We start from the raw sequence: 16,155 nt of genomic DNA, 5'->3' as shown, positions 1-16,155 counted from the left end.
ATTGAATCTGCATTTTCCTTTAATTCTTGTGGAACACCTAAAGGGTTAACAAAGTTTGTAAAATCAGTTTTGAGTAACTTGAGGGGTGTAGTTTCTACAATGGGGTCATTTATGGGGGGGGGGGGGGTTCTACTATGTAAACCCCACAAAATTACTTCAGACCTCATCTGGTCCTTAAAAAGTGGGTTTTGGAAATTTTCTTAAAAAAAAAGTAAGAATTCCTTCTAAAATTCTAAGCCTTGTAACGTCCTAAAAAAATAAAATGACATTTACAAAATGATGCCAACATAAAGTACACATATGGGCAATGTTTAGTAATAAATATTTTATGAGGTATCACTTTCTGTTTTAAAAGCAGTGAAATAAAAATTTTGAAAATTGCAAATTTTTCAACATTTTTGGTAATTTGGGGATTTTTTTCACAAATGAAGATGAAATATATTGACTCAAATTAATGACTATCATGAAGTACAATGTGTCACGAGAAAATAATCTCTGAATAGCTTGGATAAGTAAAAGCGTTCCAAAGTTATTACCACATAAAGTGACATGTCAGATTTGCAAAAAATGGCTCGGTCAGGAAGGGGGTAAATGGCCCGGATGGGAAGTGGTTAAGGAGAACAATTCATATTATCTTCCAAAGGAGATGGGGTATTCTCAGGGTTTACTCACTTTTAACCTTGGACAGCAACTTGCAGAATAAGCTTATATTGATTGGCATTAAGATAAAAACACATTTGGATGTAGTAGTCATAATGAGAGCACATAGGAAATCGTTTGGGAAAGGGCAATTGACAAGAGCACTTATCCACCATGCTTTTCTCAGCCAGTGGTGACCTTTACAACTGTAGCATTCATTCTCTAAAAATACACGTTGAAAAGATATAATCGCAAAAAAGAAACAATTAAATGTAAAAAAAAAAAAATTCCAACTGCAAAAAATTTTAGACTGCAGGGAAAATCTTAACTATGTCAGACTTAAGACACCTATAGATACACTTCTGGAGTATCTCCAGATGCTACTTACTGTCGATGATATCACCCAAGCCCTGGGCTCGTAGGAGTTCTTTCAGACGGGTCACTTCATCTTTAAGCTCACGCACCAATTTAGCATTAGGATCTTCATTAATAATAGCGTTACATTTGATCTGTTTAGCTCGATCTGCATATCTGTTATAAAGACACCCAACAGGTAACGGTCACATATGGGACCATATTCACTAACTTTAAAACTGTGTTCACTGTAAAGGAACAGTCTTAAATTTACACAACATAAAACTAGACAGAAATTTTACCACAATGGATAAATCTGGTGTATTTTACAACTTCTTTGCTATGTTCCTTTCTAGATAATTTTTAAAACAGCCTAATGAAGTGTAAAAAGTCAGAATTCTGATGCAGTAGTTACAGTTGCTGGTCAAGTTTGGGAAGAGGGGGGGGGGGGTGCATGGCTTTGGGGGCATGCCTTTAAAAAGCATGTTATTTGACACAAATGGTTTATTCAAACTTTGTGCTTTAAAAAAAAAAAAATATTTTCCTGTCAGATATAAAATCAGATGCATTTTATTTTATACTAAATTTTATGCATTTGTGTGCGCAATGTCCCCTGATGTGCCCCTCATTTCAATATTTGCCTTGGGCAGCAGAAAAGCTAGGTGCTGAGTGAAGGAAGGGGGGGTCCAAGCTGAACTCTTGCACCAGGGCCCATGAGCCTTTAGCTACGGCCCTGGCCGGTGGTTTACTGGCCGGGTGGCAACACTTCTTGTCATTAATACACTGATAATTGCTAAGCCATTAAATATTGCTTGAATCATATCTCAATAAACAATTGTCCCCAAAACTGATTCTTCATAAAAGGAAAGCTAAATGATTCTGAGCATGCTTGATCAATGACTCAGAATTACAGCTCCCAAATATACATCTCTATTGTTCACAAATAATCAAACTTTTGACCATACTTAGGATAAATACGTAGAGAAGTTCTCCACCTAAATTAATTTTTAACAATGTACTGTTACATGCCAATAAGTGATATATAAAGCCATGGTTTAAGCCCCGCAGTGCCTCCTTGCACCTTCTAAGTGAGTATTATTCCTTGAGATGAAGATTTACTGGTTTCTAGGGATAGGCTGCCTGGTAACCTACTGAAATGACTGATTGTTAGGCAGTTTATCCCTAGCAACTAGACTGTCAAACATGACACTCAGAGCTGGACTGGCATGCGCTGCACATGTTATGCAGTGGACATAAATTACATGTAGGCCATTGAAATTAGTGGCCAACCAAGTAAAACATGCACGGAGCACCTCTCTGGCATGGCTCCAGAGACAACCCCATTAATATATATCACTCAGTCTTCTCTCACCTTAATGTGCTTAGAGTTTCATCATAATTTATATCTGCTGGACTCAGAGCTGCGACCATAGCAGTGCGAGAGTTTCCCCCTAAAAGACAATATAATGATTAAGATCCTATTGTTCAGTAGGAACATCCATTTAGTCTGCAATACTGGATCACTATTCATAAAGACTAAGCCAATCCATTGCCTAGTGACCAGTCACTTCACTGAGAAGATTCACTATGCATCCAGAGCAGCAGTTCATAGCCAAGATCTCGTACCTAAATTCTCACGCAGTAGCCAGGTCAGTACAGAATCTCTATAGGGAATAAAGTCTGACTTTTTCTTCTTTTTGCTCTAAAAAAATGCAAAGATATTAAAGTAAAGACTTTAGGGCAAGAGTAAGTTTTGCACAATAGCTTCCAGTTATGAAATATGTTGATGTGTCATTATTACATTAATAATACATAAAAGGTAACCAATGAGGGAAAACAGCAACACCATAGACACCAGTATGTCGCACAACACCAGACACACTGTTCACACTATGAAACTACACATACCTTGCTGGGACAGTTATCCTTATATGACAGCATGGAGAAGGAGAGCACAGACAGCATAAGAGGTCGGATCCTAATACAGCTTATATTCTGTGTTACTCAATGTGGACCTCTTACCCTCACACCAAGGAACAGTTAAGCAATAAAGCAGGGGGCTCCCATAAAGAAGAGTTTCACGGAAATGGAAACAAAGTGTGTGGGTGTATGAGCACCTTATGGTATTGGCGCACTAACTTCTCAATAAAAGAAGCATAAATGACACCTCCTGGATCATGATGTAGTAAAATATATCTTGTACTGTGAAGCAATGCTTTGAGATGCATTCCCCAAGTTGGTGTAGCCCTGAAATGCGTTGCTTCTACGACACAATGGCCCACGTTTACTAATACCATCTAACAGTAAGACCGTTTTAGACTACATTAACACAACTGTATGTATTTCACAGTCCGCAAAGCATGGATAGATGCGCAAAATACGGATACTGGCAGTACCGCATTTTTTATGGGCCCAATAGTAGAAATGCCCATTCTTGTCCAACAGACGGACAAGAATAGGACATGTTCTATAATTTGTGGGATGGACACATGGATGACATCCGTGTGTTGTCCACATTTTTAATGGTCCCATAGAAATGAATGTGTCCGTGTGCGATCAACAAAAAAAATGCAGATTGTATGTGGACTAAACATACGGTCATGTGAATGAGTCCTTAAGGGGGTTGTGCAAGAATGGGGGGAGTTCACTTGACTGAACCCCTAAAGGGTTGCCTACTTACATGCTTCTTGGCACTGGCTCCCCGATGCTTCTTTTCCCGACCTGCGATGCTCTACTGGGCTCCCTTGCTGTAAACATCTGGTTCGACATGGCTGTTGACTGTCTCCCCTTGTGTTACTGACCATTTGTCATGACTTAAGGGCAGCCGATCACAGCTGCGGCCAGCAACTGGCTATAGCCACGTCAAATCGGATGTTTTTAGTGAGAGTCCAGCAGAGCATTGCAGAATGGGACGAGAAGGAGCAGGGAGCCAGCGCCAGGCAGCAGGTAAACTTCCATTTACAGGTTCAGCCAAGAAGCAGGGTTTGTCCCCCCCCATTCTTGCACAAACCCTTTAAAGTGTGTCAGATTTATCACAGTGGTTGCTGCTGGCTGATAAACATGGCTACCCATAGACTGTTTCATCCAAGTTCACACCACCTATTTGTTGGCTTCTTTTTACTTGCAAAAATGTAACAAAGTTTGGGCGCATGGCGCTGCATTTGAAGAGTTTGTCCAGTTTATTTTTTCCTCTAACATCTACATACCTCCACCCAGCAGGTCCTGAAAAGAAAGCTATACTTACCTGCTCCCCACCGCTCTGTTCGGTCTTCACCTGACTTCTGGTTCCGTTAGTACATTTCCTGAACCAACGTGGTTACGTGTGCTGCTGCAGCCAATAACTGGCCTCAGATAAGAACCCAAGTAGCATGTCACTGCTAAGTCCCAGCCACTTAGGGACATGCTGAGGCCAGTTATTGGCTGCAGCAGCATACGTAACCCCATCCCTGCAGGAAGTACATGAGGGGACCAGAAGACAGCCCGGAAGCCATGGGGCCCAAACGGAGTGGTGGGGAGCAGATAAATATAGTTCTGTTCACAGGGCCTGTTGGGCCCGGGCATGGAAAAAAAAGAAAAAAACAAACTAAAACCTTTAAAGTGAGAGGGGCCGTTTTCAGCTAAGCTATGGTGTCTGAAAGGGTCTAAAATGAATTATTAAATGTGTTGCACACAGTTTTTTACTGGAAATTGAACCATACTTCTGGCACATATTAATTTGTAAATCTCCCCAATATCTTAGAGAGCATTCTTTAGCAGTGCTCAATACTGGCAGCATGTTTTCTCAAGCAGCTATTATCCCATACCAAGAAAGCAGGTATTTCAGGGTCTGATCTTAGGTCCATGACAATACAGCCTATCAATTAACAAGGTGCAGTATCTCATGACCCATAGTGAGAGGAGCACTTTTATCCAAATATCCACAATACCTTAATATTCATTGATATACTCTGAAGCTACAACAGGAAAACTGAATTCTCTGTGCCTGCAGACAAATCCTAGAACACGGGGTACAGCATGCAGCCTGCTAACCTCCTGCACGTATATCATAGGATTTTTTCCCTTCTCCAGTGCCGGACAACTCCTGCACCTCCGCTAGAACAATAAAAGCATACTGCAACAAAATATTTTCCCAGAATAGGAAATACTTGGCATTGATAGTCCATATCTGCATACTAGATCTGATTTTACTGGAATAATGTGAGGTTTTCGGTACCCAAAGGGGTATCTGGCATGGGTGGGGTTTGCTACAAGGAGCTGCCTGTGTGTTGAATTCCGTTTAATATACAGGATCAATCACTACACTAAATTTAGGAGGTGGGTATGTACATTGTGTCATTACATGTGTAATCAGGATTTGATAGGAGCCTCATAATCCTCAAATGACAGCATTACAAGCTCTTGATATGGAATTAAGCAGAACCTCGCCCCTTATTATTGCTGCATCAGTTCCAGTCATTCATCAGTCTATAAACTATGGGAACACTTACCACCTCTGCAAGGGCGGAGATGACTTTCCCCAGAGTGGTCAGAGATTTGTTGATATTAGCACCTTCCTACAAATGCAAAAAACACATCACAAGATTATTTCTTAGTGCATTGAGGCCCTAGATGCTACATACATACAATTCATTTTAGAAATTATCAAGATCACAAAGCTCAAATTTTATAAATACCCAAGGGGCACAGACTCGACAATGTTAAAACTAGTTGAACAAGAAACCTCTCTTTTTCTTTACCCTCGGTTAAAATTAGCTATTAGCCTGTGATGTTATGAGAGTTAGATGCAGCTCGACGAGTGCTAAATGATCACACTCATACAAGCCCATTGTCCTCTTGACACGTGTTTATCACTTCTGAGCCCTGCGGGCAAGGTGGACATCAATCCACAATGTATCATTGTACGGCTGCATTCAGTCTAATTTATTTCTCAGCAGCATAACATGCTTAGAGAAACTCTGGATTCCTACTGTAAAGATTTGCATTCTGAACTCACTATTATCAGTGTCCCCTATGAAGGAGAACTACACACAAGGTCGTTTGCTGTACATAGAAAAGCTCATTTGCTGGGATATCAGAGCTTGAGGCTTAAAGAGGTTGTGCAGCCAGTACATATTGATGACCTATCCTCAGGATAGGTAATTGATATCTGATCTGAGTGGGTCCGATTCCCGGCACCCCCAACAATCAGCTGTTTGAAGAGGGGGTGCCGCTCGTACGAGCACTACTTCCTCTACAACACTTCTCGTCGTCTCACTTGTAGCGGCGGCGCAGTGTAATTACAAGTGCTTGTTCCATTAAAGTGAATGGAATAAGCACTTGGAAGTCTCAGCAGCGCAGTGCGATTACGAGATGATGCGCAGTGTAATCTTGAAAAGGAAGTTGGGCTGCCTCCTCTTCAAACAACTGATCGGCAAGGGAGTCAGGAGTCAGACCTCCACCGATCAGATATTGATGACCTATCCTGAGGATGGCTGCACAACCGTTTAACGTCCTGCTCCACATGCCCCCACCCCGTGACAACACTTCCTGCCAGCACTCTGGAATCAAATCACCATCTAGATCAATATCTAAAACCCAACTTGGCCAGCAAGTGCAGATGGTTAACTGTATCTAAATAATCCACCAATGACCAGGCCAATGTGGGGCCAGGAAGTTTTGTCACTGGAATGTAACAGCAGAGTAGATGTAGACTTTAAACCTGCAATACAGAAGCTAGCAATATCTTTCTTTATGCTATCCATACATATCTTTCTTCAATTCTTTTATATAACAGTCCTAACCGTTCTAGCATCTGATTTATCCTGATGTGTTATCCAAAAATATCACAGATGGGATCAAAATACATCCAAATGGATCCCAAATATAGTAAGGCTGCTTTCACACTAGCGTTCGGGTTTCCGTTCGTGAGCTCCGTTTGAAGGAGCTCACGAGCGGACCCGAACGCAGCCGTCCAGCCCTGATGCAGTCTGAATGGAGGCGGATCCGCTCAGACTGCATGAGTCTGGCGGCGTTCAGCCTCCGCTCCGCTCGCCTCCGCACGGACAGGCGGACAGCTGAACGCTGCTTGCAGCGTTCGGGTGTCCGCCTGGCCGTGCGGAGGCGTGCGGATCCGTCCAGACTTACAATGTAAGTCAATGGGGACGGATCCGTTTGAAGATGCCACAATGTGGCTCAATCTTCAAGCGGATCCGTCCCCCATTGACTTTACATTGAAAGTCTGGACGGATCCGTCCCAGGCTATTTTCACACTTAGCTTTTTTTAGCTAATATAATGCAGACGGATCCGTTCTGAACGGAGCCTCCGTCTGCATTATTATGGGCGGATCCGTTCAGAACGGATCCGCCCGAACGCTAGTGTGAAAGTAGCCTAACATGGCAGGATAAATCCATGGAGATGTGCCAATGATGACAGTGTGATGAAGAGGTTACCAAAGACAGAGGCTCACTTTTAGTCGGGTCCCCTTTGCTCCTGTGGAATCGGCTCTTTCGCTCCCAGCCAGATCTACTAGGCTTATTTTACTGACCTGTAGAGGAAATAAACATAAGCAGAATCACCCACTGTGTAGCTAGACCTCAAAGGAGGACTTTCTGAGGTCCACCTCATAGAGCACATGTACATGTACTTTCACAGTCTTGTAAGTCAGTCTGATCACCTTTTCTGTGGAGAGATTAGTCTCTATATCAAGCTTCCTCTGGGTGAAGACTATAGTGAAGACTGCATGGGAGCGACTGCTGGTCTCATTCATGTTTGTGGCGGCCACAGTCCTGATGAAGACAATAACAATTAGTGCGTTGGAAGTAGATAACTGTCGGCTGAATGCTTGCTCGGCTGTTAGTAAAATCCAATATGTCCAACCCTTCTATTCCAGACATCTGCAGATTAATGGGTTTGGTCGACATACATCTAAGGCTACTTTCACACTAGCGTTCGGGTGTCCGCTTGTGAGCTCCGTTTGAAGGGGCTCACAAGCGGCCCCTAACGCATCCGTCCAGCCCTAATGCATTCTGAGTGGACGCGGATCCGCTCAGAATGCATCAGTCTGGCAGCGTTCAGCCTCCGCTCTGCTCAGCAGGCGGACACCGTTCAGATGTCCGCCTGGCCGTGCGGATCCGTCCAGACTTACAATGTAAGTCAATGGGGACGGATCCGTTTGAAGATGACACACTATGGCTCAATCTTCAAACGGATCCGTCCCCCATTGACTTTCAATGTAAAGTCTGGACGGATCCGTCTGAGGCTACTTTGACACTTTACATTAAAAGTCAATGGGGGACGGATCCGTTTGAAAATTGAGCCATAGTGTGTCAACTTCAAATGGATCCGTCCCCATTGACTTACATTGTAAGTCTGGACGGATCCGCTTGCCTCCGCACGGCCAGGCGGACATCTGAACGGTGTCCGCCTGCTGAGCGGAGCGGAGGACAAACGGTGCCAGACTGATGCATTCTGAGCAGATCCGCATCCACTCAGAATGCATTAGGGCTGGACGGATCCGTTAGGGGCCGCTTGTGAGAGCCTTCAAACGGAACTCACAAGCGGAGCCCCGAACGCAAGTGTGAAAGTAGCCTAATGTGTACGGCAGCTTTACACGCGTCCAGCTTTACAAACCCATGTCAATCAGCTATTACTGAGGGGGGAAAGTTGCAGCCACCCAGACAAATATGTTAAACAGTACCTACCTAGCCTTATTTCCTGCATCCATCAGGTCAGCAATATCTGTGTATGAGGTGACAGCCAACTTAGACAAGTCTTCTACATAAGGCCCGAGTAGTGGGTGCTCCCTCACCCGCAAGTTGCCTTTGTTCTTAGGGTTTAGCAGGTCTCTGACTCGCTCACAGTAAATTTCCATATAGCTAACCTGTGAGGAACATAAAAAGTGTAAAATATGCTGTTGAAAAGTTCCAATTTATTCCAAAACCAAAAACTGCAGGTAACATGCTACAAAGATGTATAATGCTTAGTGGCATCATAAAAAGCAGGTTTTATCCATTCTGTGATCTAAAATTTTAAAGAAATCCACAGCTGCAAACAGTAACCTCTTGAAGGGGTTGTTCAGCCTTGATTTCAATGGGAACAGCGCAGGGTGCCGGACCTCCACTGGTCAGCTAGTGATGGCGTTTCCTGGGCATAGAATATCACCTGAAGGCTAGACAACCCCTTTAAAAGACACTTTGGATACTTTGGACTTCAGGATACGTACATTTTTTCTTCATCTCTGTAATAACTTTACTTTTCCATTGATATAGTCCTATGAGTGCTTGTTTTAGCTGGAAGTTGTATTTTTCAATGGCATGCTTTCAGGGTATATCTAATGTACGACTTAAAAAAATAAAAATAATGGGGGTAATGGCATAAACCAATGCCATTGTTTTCTGGGTTTTGTTTTAATGGTGCCTACAACGCAATTTAAGTGGCATGTTAACTGTATTCTATGGCTCAGTACGCCAACATGAAATCTTTATAGTTTTCTTACTGTTTTTATTTTCTCCTTTTGCACAGTAAGGGTACTTTCAGACTAGCGTTAAAGGTTTCCGGTATTGAGTTCAGTCATAGGGGCTCAATACCAGAAAAAAAAACGCATCAGTTTTATCCTAATGCATTCTGAATGGAAAGCAATCCGTTCAGTATGCATCAGTGTGGCTTCCGTTCCTTTTACGGTATTTGGCTGGAGAAAATACTGCAGCATGCTGCGGCTTTTTCTCCGGACCAAATTCCGGAACACTTGCCGGATCCGGCATTTATTTCCAATAAAATGTATTAAATGCCGGATCCGGTACCAAGTGTTCATGAAATTGCCGGTTTTTCCGTCTGCGCATGCGCAGACCTTTAAGAGTGTGAAAAAAATAATACTGGATCCGTTTTTCCAGATGACACTGGAGAGACGGATGTGGTATTTCAATGCATTTGTCAGACGGATCCGGAAACAAATGATATCCGTTTGCATACGGATTTCCCGATTCACAAGGCAGTTCCGCTAGTGTGAAAGTACCCCAAGAACTATTTAATACATTTTTTTGTGCTGCATTCAAAGACCCATAACATTTTTATTTTATTTTGATGGAGCTGCATGGAACTTTTTTTTGTGGGATGAACTGTAGATTTCATTGGTGCCATTTTGGGAATCAGTACAATACTCCTAATACTTTTTGATCGCTTTATATTCCTTTTATCAGGTGGTGGAATGAACAAAGAGCAGCAATTTTGGTATTTTTTTTATTTAAAATCTTGTTTTTTAACTATGTTTATCATACAAGATGATTGCATTGTTTAGGTTGTTACAGACAGAGATTAATCTCATAGGGGGTAATTTATTAACCCAAAATACACCTATATTAGGTGTATTTTAGGCGCAGATTTCAGCGCAATTGTTACTTGTGCCACACCAGGACTAAAAAAAGTGGGAGTGGTGAGGTCGGGGAAAGGGACAGGTCGGCCCGTCTCATTCATCATTTTCTACTACTGTTTTAGGCGTAGAAAATGGTCTAAATCTACGCCAGCAAGGAAGCTGGCTTACATTTAGAAGCGGTCCCCATAGTTTCTTATATTTTCTTTTTATTAAATATAGAAGTTAGTAAGTGGGGGGAAAAAATTGTTCATTCAAAATACTTTTTTATTTATTAATTTTTTGGGGGGATTTGAACATCTCAGTTGCAATAAAACTGACAGGGCAGGGCTTAAAGGGGTTGTCCAAGTTATATTTATTGATGACCTATCCTCAGGATAGGTCATCAATATCAGATCGGCGGGGTCCGACACCCAGCACCCCCTCCGATCAGCTGTTTGAAGAGAAGGCGTGAGCGGTGTCAGCGCTGCCTCCTCTTCACTGTTTACCGTCTAGCCGTTGCATCTGCAGTGGTGAGCAGGTGTAATTACACCCAAGCTTTTCTGTAATTACACCTGCTCACCACTGCAGATGCAACGGCTAGAAGGTAAACAGTGAAGAGGAGGCAGCACTGACACCGCTGACACCGCTCACGCCTTCTCTTCAAACAGCTGATCGGAGGGGGTGCCGGGTGTCGGACCCCGGCCAATCTGATATTGATGACCTATCCTGAGGATAGGTCATCAATAAATATAACTTGGATAACCCCTTTAATAGGCATCTGTACATAACAGGCCTCAGGGCCATTGTTAGGACCCTGGCTGCAACAGCAACACCTTGGCACTCCGTGCTTACATGGCAGGGATGATAGGATAAGCGGCACCCACACAGGTCCTGAGCCCCTGCCATCACAGTTCCTTTATAGTATGTCACTGAGGTTTAAGTACCTTTAAGCTGCAACATACTATTATGGCTCAGAGCAGGAAGGGGTTAAAAGGATCTGCAACCATTTTATCGGAGATCTAATATATCCAGAATTATTAAATCTTGTAAATATAAATTACGGTCTTTACAATATGCCCTTTAACAGAACCAAGCATCCAGTGGAAGTTATGTGTACTCATTACAAAGCTAGGTGGGCTCTGCAGATTTAAATCTCACTACTGTAAAAAAAAAACAAAAAAAACTTTATCATCATCTGAATGGGTAGAAGCGGTTTGGCTCATAAGCGCACATTAGTAATGTATGCATTAAACTTTTAGAAGGAAACTATGAATAATTCACTAGGAGTGGGGCTCTTCAATTGCTTTGTATAATCAGCAGCATTAAGCCCTGCATCTGGGAGAATCGTGAGCGAAGTTTCTCTGTGCATATAAAATACAAAGTACACTACAGTTAGTGGCGTAACTAGAACTGACTAGGCCCCACAGCAAATTCTGAATGCTACCCCCCTTCAGTCTCCTTAATGCAGAACTCAGACCAAACATAAAAAAAAAAAAAAAAAATCCCCTCTCTTCTCTTCCTACAGACGCCTCCACTCTTCGCGCAGCATGCTCTACACCGTGACCTGACATCACCCAGCGTCAGGTCATAGAGTGCTCCTACGCACACTATGTCCCGTCCTGAAGCAGTGCACTGCCAGGATTTAGTGCAGTGCAGGTGCCGGAGAAGACAACCAGGGAGCGGGGAGTAATACCACTGCTAGGACTAGAAGCACCAGACTCACCGCTCCCTGGGCCCTGAAAATAAACTCATTTGTCCTCCTCCTGGGTCCCTTCCCGAGTTTGGGACCCATAGTAGCTTCTTCCCCTGCTTCCATGTTAGCCAAGCCCCTGTCTACTGTACAGAATTATCTTAAAAAGATTCGGATCCCCGCTGATCTGATATTGATGACCTATCCTAAAGACCTCATCAATAGTAAAAAGTGGACAACCCCTTTAACTTACATAGACTGTATGTACTGAAGTCCATTATAATCTGCATAGCAGCCATTTCCCGAAATGCTTTGGTCCAATCACCTTGTTAAAATGTACCTGTTGCCCAAACACTGAGGGTAGACAGGGCATGGGTTGCTACACTGGTCACACTGGCTGAAATCTGGTACCCGCAGAAATCTTTTTTACGGGCTGTAAGTGGTTTAAAATGTATTCTGCATTTCTCTGGGTGAAATATATGGTAATTTAGTTCACTGTTGTATGATATAATGAGATTTGCAAAGATGGAAACAATTTTCCAGCAGTGCATGATTTGTAGAGGTTTATTTTACCTCCTATCTTCACAATATCTCTCTCTAACTGGCAAGCCCAGACAGAGACTGTCCATAATAATCTGTAGGTCTGCCTTAACTGAGGGGGAAGGGATCAAGGTTTAAAACTGGTAACAGGAACAAGATGCCTTCATATGCCTCTCTGAAGAGGTAATTGTTAGATATGGATTTTAAAGGGATGCAATTCCTATAAATAATGAATAGTGTTTGGTGCTGAGAAAGCAAAATATAATGCAATGCTGAAGAGAGAGATCCAATCTAAAAATACCAGAGCCCCTGAAATCCAAGTCTCCCCTCACTGTATGCTGCTACCATTCATGTCCCTCCCCTCCCACAATGATCAGAACCGAGCAATCAACTAATCAGAGGGCTCTAAGGACCCAATCAGAAAAAACAAGGGTATTAATGTTAACACCTATAATATTAGTAAAGAGCAAATATCAATCATATCTCCAAAGCAACAATCCTCTTTAAAGCAGTAGATTTTATGCCCAATTACAATAGTCTTGATAGATCATCTCCAACTAAGAGCAAATACTTCCCTTCACACAGCCATACATACGGTTAAATGACTAATTCTGGCTGAGTGCAGCCGCCACTAGAGGGAGCTTATGAGCTTACTATATATGAAATCTTATTGTGTTTATTGGGGGCCTTAGGCTACTTTCACACTGGTGTTTTGGCTTTGGGTTTGTGAGATCCGTCATGGGCTCCCACAAGCGGTCCAAAACGGATCAGTTGTTTCCCTAATGCATTCTGAATGGAAAAGGATCCGCTCAGAATGCATCAGTTTGCCTCCGTTCAGTCACCATTCCGCTCTGGACGCGGACACCAAAACGCTGCCTGCAGCGTTTTGCTGTCCGCTTGACGAAACTGAGCCAAATGGATCTGTCCTGGCACACAATGTGAGGCTACTTACTCGCGTTTGGTGCAGATCCGTCATGAATCTGCACAAACGCATCTGTTCTGATAATACAACCGCATGCATCCGTTCAGAACGGATCCATTTGTATTATCTTTAACATAGCCAAGACGGATCCGTCTTAAACACCATTGAAAGTCACTGGGGGACGGATCAGGAAGTAGCTGCCACAAGGGATGGTGGAACATCTCGGATAAACTCAGTTGGACCACTGAATTAAGAAAATTGTGATTTATTCACCCAATGTCTGCTGGGTGAATAAATTACCCGATTTTTTTATTACATACAACCGAAGCATCCTGGCGTCCAGCTTGTACCTTACTTTACTATTGTTTTGGTTGTGCTGTTCCTTTGTGAATATTGTACGCAAACAAATCGTATGTATCTAATGTCAATGAATCATTCGGCACCAAGTTGGCTCCGAGGATTAAAGGGACATTAACAAATGGTCAGAAGCGCCTCATGACTCTGCATTAGTGACTAGTCATCGTCCTTGCCCTGGATGCTTGCTCTCACTTCATATCATTGCAATGCAGTGTCTCACAGTTGGGAGTTTAAAAAAAATAAATTAAAATCTAAACTCAAGTTACACGTTTGACGTAGATAAAAGAACTGATCTTGTGATAGAACCTGCAATTATCTGGACCCCATGCCAGCAGCATTTCCCATACGCTGCATTGGCAAAACCCGCTTATGCCAAAAAAGCTCTGTAACCTGCCGGCGCTCTGATTCCACGGGCCCAAATCTCCAGCGCTTGTAATCTTATATAATCACATAAACTGCTCCCAGCAGAACAAGTACAGCCAGGAATTGCACAAAGCAGCGATGATAGTCATGTATATCCTGCAGGGTTGTCAGGAAATTGTACTAAAGGACAACAAACTACCCAGATAATGAAAATGCTGGATAATGACATTAATACATTTTAGGAAACAAATCTGCCACGATAGCAGCCAATCAGATGTCAGCTTTTATATAATAATTAGCAGTCCAACAATGAAAGCTACAATCAGACTGGATGCCATGGCCAACGTGTTGTCATGTGGCACTACATGTAAAAATCAGGTTCTCATTACATATAGCGCCTATGCAAGGGAAAAACAGGATGTACTGTAACTACTCACCTCTACAGAGAATGAGACCTCGTCAGTGTTATTACAATTGATTTTTTCAAATAGTTCCTCACAAAGCTGGGGAAAGAACAAAAAAACAAACAGGGATTTGAGAGATTAAAAGTAGCTCAGATGAACTGTAATCAATTCCCAATAGTCAATCTTAAAGGGGTTGTCTGGGCTTTATTAAGTGACGGCCTATCCTCAGCATAAGCCATTATTTTGTAAAGGTCAGACAACCCCTTTAATATACGGAGATGTTATCACAGAAATATCCAACTAGTAGAGGACTGCTTGCTTGCATCCACACCATAATATAGAATGAGGATGTCTGGATCCCAGTTTCTGGAGCAGAGGTGGCAGTGCATGTGTGGTCACTCTCCATGATAGAATATGGAAAATACGGAAACAGCCAAGCACCTCATCTATGATGAAAAGTGACTGCACAGGCACAACTACATCTCTGCGGGAAACTAGACATCTTGTTATTAGGGTTGGTGGAGCCTAAGCAGAGTACAGACAGGCTAGGCCCCAGGTGTCTACATGCCCTAAAATGCAGATGGATACAAGGTCACACAGTGGTTTGCACAGCTGTCTTGCTATACTCTGGACAGAAGTCTGAAACCAATAGGGGTAAAATGTTGCACCGTGTGCAAGTCAAATACAGGAATAGTTATAAGCTTCACTCCATACCACACAAAAACCAATCCATGTACCTGAGGTATAATGCCCGCCTGCGTCTCCTCCTGTTTACCCATCATCGTATAGGACTTGCCGGCACCTGTCTGCCCATAGGCAAATATACAAACGTTGTAGCCCTCGAAGGCATGTTCCAGCATTTCCTTTCCAATGTCATTGTACACGCGGCTCTGGGATGCAAAGCATGGATCATCCGGCTGTGTAAAGAGAGAAAGCGACCAGTCAATGCACCACTGAACACTGGTGACCAAACTGAAAAATAGCCAAACCCTTCAGAAGGCAATACCACTACAGAACATATCTGCAGTCAATGTGTAGGGTTTTGTTTTTACTGTAAAAAGGTTGAACTACAGGAAGCATGGTCACTTACCGAGGTATGGGACCAGTATGAGTAGTCAAAGCTGAAACTTTTAGCTGGTTCCTTTGGATTCTTTGGATTGATAATACCTAGAGGTAGAAGATGAGAAGTGTTCGAGTTATTATGGAGCCATTGAGAAGAGAGAACACAATGATAATACATAGTCAAGATGCCCCTGAAAGCAAAAGCGTATTCACATTCACAGGCTGAAATGTTTATAGCCTTAGGAGTGTCCAAAAAACATTGAACCGTGACCACAGCTATAATATTACCACCTAGGGCAGTGATGGCGAACCTATGGCACGGGTGCCAGAGGCGGCACTCGGAGCCCTCTCTGTGGGCACCCGCACCTCTGGAAAAAGTCTATGGTGTACCAATAAGCCTTAGACTTTTCCTGCCATTTATCAGCGAAGGGCGTGCTATGAACGGCATAGTCAGAGCACTGAATGTAGGCAGTTATTATAGCTAAATAATAAAGTACA

General features: G+C 42.8%; 1 protein-coding gene across 15 annotated transcripts in view; it reads right to left on the bottom strand.

The window, feature by feature from the left end:
- The window catches only part of KIF1B (kinesin family member 1B), a 150,191-nt gene that overhangs the window by 68,559 nt on the left and 65,477 nt on the right, over positions 1–16,155 (bottom strand). For all 15 annotated transcript variants that reach the window (XM_044282048.1, XM_044282059.1, XM_044282052.1 and 12 more), the window contains exons 3-12: positions 15,686–15,762; positions 15,333–15,512; positions 14,629–14,694; positions 8,674–8,852; positions 7,647–7,758; positions 7,440–7,517; positions 5,481–5,546; positions 2,620–2,695; positions 2,366–2,444; positions 1,028–1,170 (exon numbers count right to left, since the gene is read on the bottom strand). In XM_044282048.1, the coding sequence (XP_044137983.1) occupies positions 1,028–1,170; positions 2,366–2,444; positions 2,620–2,695; positions 5,481–5,546; positions 7,440–7,517; positions 7,647–7,758; positions 8,674–8,852; positions 14,629–14,694; positions 15,333–15,512; positions 15,686–15,762 (1,056 nt within the window). The remainder of the gene's footprint in view (positions 1–1,027; positions 1,171–2,365; positions 2,445–2,619; positions 2,696–5,480; positions 5,547–7,439; positions 7,518–7,646; positions 7,759–8,673; positions 8,853–14,628; positions 14,695–15,332; positions 15,513–15,685; positions 15,763–16,155) is intronic.

The sequence above is a fragment of the Bufo gargarizans genome, chromosome 2, assembly GCF_014858855.1.
Source record: "Bufo gargarizans isolate SCDJY-AF-19 chromosome 2, ASM1485885v1, whole genome shotgun sequence".
Taxonomy (NCBI): domain Eukaryota; kingdom Metazoa; phylum Chordata; class Amphibia; order Anura; family Bufonidae; genus Bufo; species Bufo gargarizans.
This window is presented reverse-complemented; position numbering and strand designations above follow the sequence as displayed.